The following is a 1,595-nucleotide window of genomic DNA, read 5'->3' as shown; positions in this document are numbered from 1 at the left end:
AGAGAGAGAGAGAGAGAGAGAGAGAGAGAGAGAGAGAGAGAGAGAGAGAGAAAGAAAAAAAGAGAGAGGGAGTGTGTGTTTAATTCTTTTAACAATTATACCTCTTACGTATTTTTAAAACTTTTTTCAGCATTTAAAATTTGAGTTTCAACGAAATATTTTTTGAGCGCATGCAGCCCATACCACAGATTAGACGCTGTATTAAAAAGTGTTCAGAATTTGGGGCAATGTATACTTTAACATCTGGCCGTCGCTATGTTTGAATAAAAACTCCATTTTAGCAACCAATTGACATTTCTTTGCTGTGGTATTGAAAGCTACTTGATCGAAACGTGCTTTACTGCTCCCATCTCCTCAAACAAGAAGTAATACATACGTTAATTCATTTTTTGTTTTTGTTTTCTTTCTTTTACAGGCGATGAAGAACTATGGTGCTCTGGAGTTTGACGTCTTGAATGAGACTTCTGGAAAAAGATGGGCTGTTCGTGTTGAGTAAAGACATGTGGAAAGGCAAGCGTTCATGAACAGCAATCAGCACCAACAAACAAACGTACAGAAAAAAATACAGTTATCCTCACCCCGAGAACAGGTTCTAGGGATTCAGAAATTCCTGTCAAGTTACACACAAGTTACGACATATAATAGGAAACATACGATCACAGAAGCAAGCGAGTGAACCAACAAACGTACACAAAACACGAACAGACATTAGTGAAAGTGCCTTGTGCTTCCCTTTTGTGGTCGTTCGTCCGTTCCAGTGGTCCAAGCTTTGATTGTGTGTCCAGTACTCCGTGACGCATTGAAACTGGCTGGAATCTGTGAGAGAACATCGGTGATATATTATCGTCACTTATCACAACAATAATATACAGTGCATACAACCACGATGTCGGGGAGCGTAATAATCCGACCCACCCCGGACTATGAAAAGCTGAAGAATGAACTGCTTCACTCTGGATCTGTGTTCTCTGACAATCAATTTCCCCCAAATTCTAGATCAATCTACCCCGACGGCCGTGCACCGCCAGGAGACAGATTTCATGGCAATATCATTTGGAAACGACCATCGGTAAGGCTGTTGTTTTAGAAAAAGGAAATTATCTGGATTAAATAAAAAGCAACAGGATAATCTATTGTAGTAAAACTGGTTTAATTTTGTAATAGTCCCTTTTCATTCATATCAATATGACGCTTTGCTTTGGAACCCTCCTGCTGAATGATTTTAACTAGTCTAGTAGAGTATTAGCCTCAAGCAACCACACCTTTTTTTACATTCCACTTAAAAGTGTCATGAAATATCCAATCTCTTCTGAGGGATAGATCTAACCCTGGTGCTTACTGATACTAATATGCATCTTCTTGTGGTCTGTTTATTCAACTGTACAAGTGGGATATATTATAATATCGCGCGTCTCGTCTGCCTTTTCCCCTCCTTTATTGCTCATTTCTTTGCCCTCTTTATCTCTTGGCCTGAAAATGATTCCTTTGTGTTTTGTAATCGAGTAAGGTTTTCAAATTCTCTCAACCCCCCTCCCCTCCGCACGCACACTCGCACGCACACACACACACACACACACACACACACACACACACAG

The 1,595-nt window shown here is 40.1% G+C and overlaps 1 protein-coding gene across 1 annotated transcript in view; it reads left to right on the top strand.

The window, feature by feature from the left end:
* Positions 1 to 1,595, top strand: part of LOC101845208 (calpain-9) — a gene marked incomplete in the record, with an annotated part of 63,733 nt that overhangs the window by 24,491 nt on the left and 37,647 nt on the right. Inside the window, 1 exon segment of the mRNA XM_013084958.2 lies at positions 416 to 1,069. Coding sequence (XP_012940412.1) covers positions 887 to 1,069 — 183 coding nt within the window.

The sequence above is a fragment of the Aplysia californica genome, unplaced genomic scaffold (assembly GCF_000002075.1).
Source record: "Aplysia californica isolate F4 #8 unplaced genomic scaffold, AplCal3.0 scaffold00014, whole genome shotgun sequence".
NCBI lineage: Eukaryota > Metazoa > Mollusca > Gastropoda > Aplysiida > Aplysiidae > Aplysia > Aplysia californica.
Note: the sequence above shows the minus strand (reverse complement) of the source record. Positions and strands in the feature narration are given on the sequence as shown.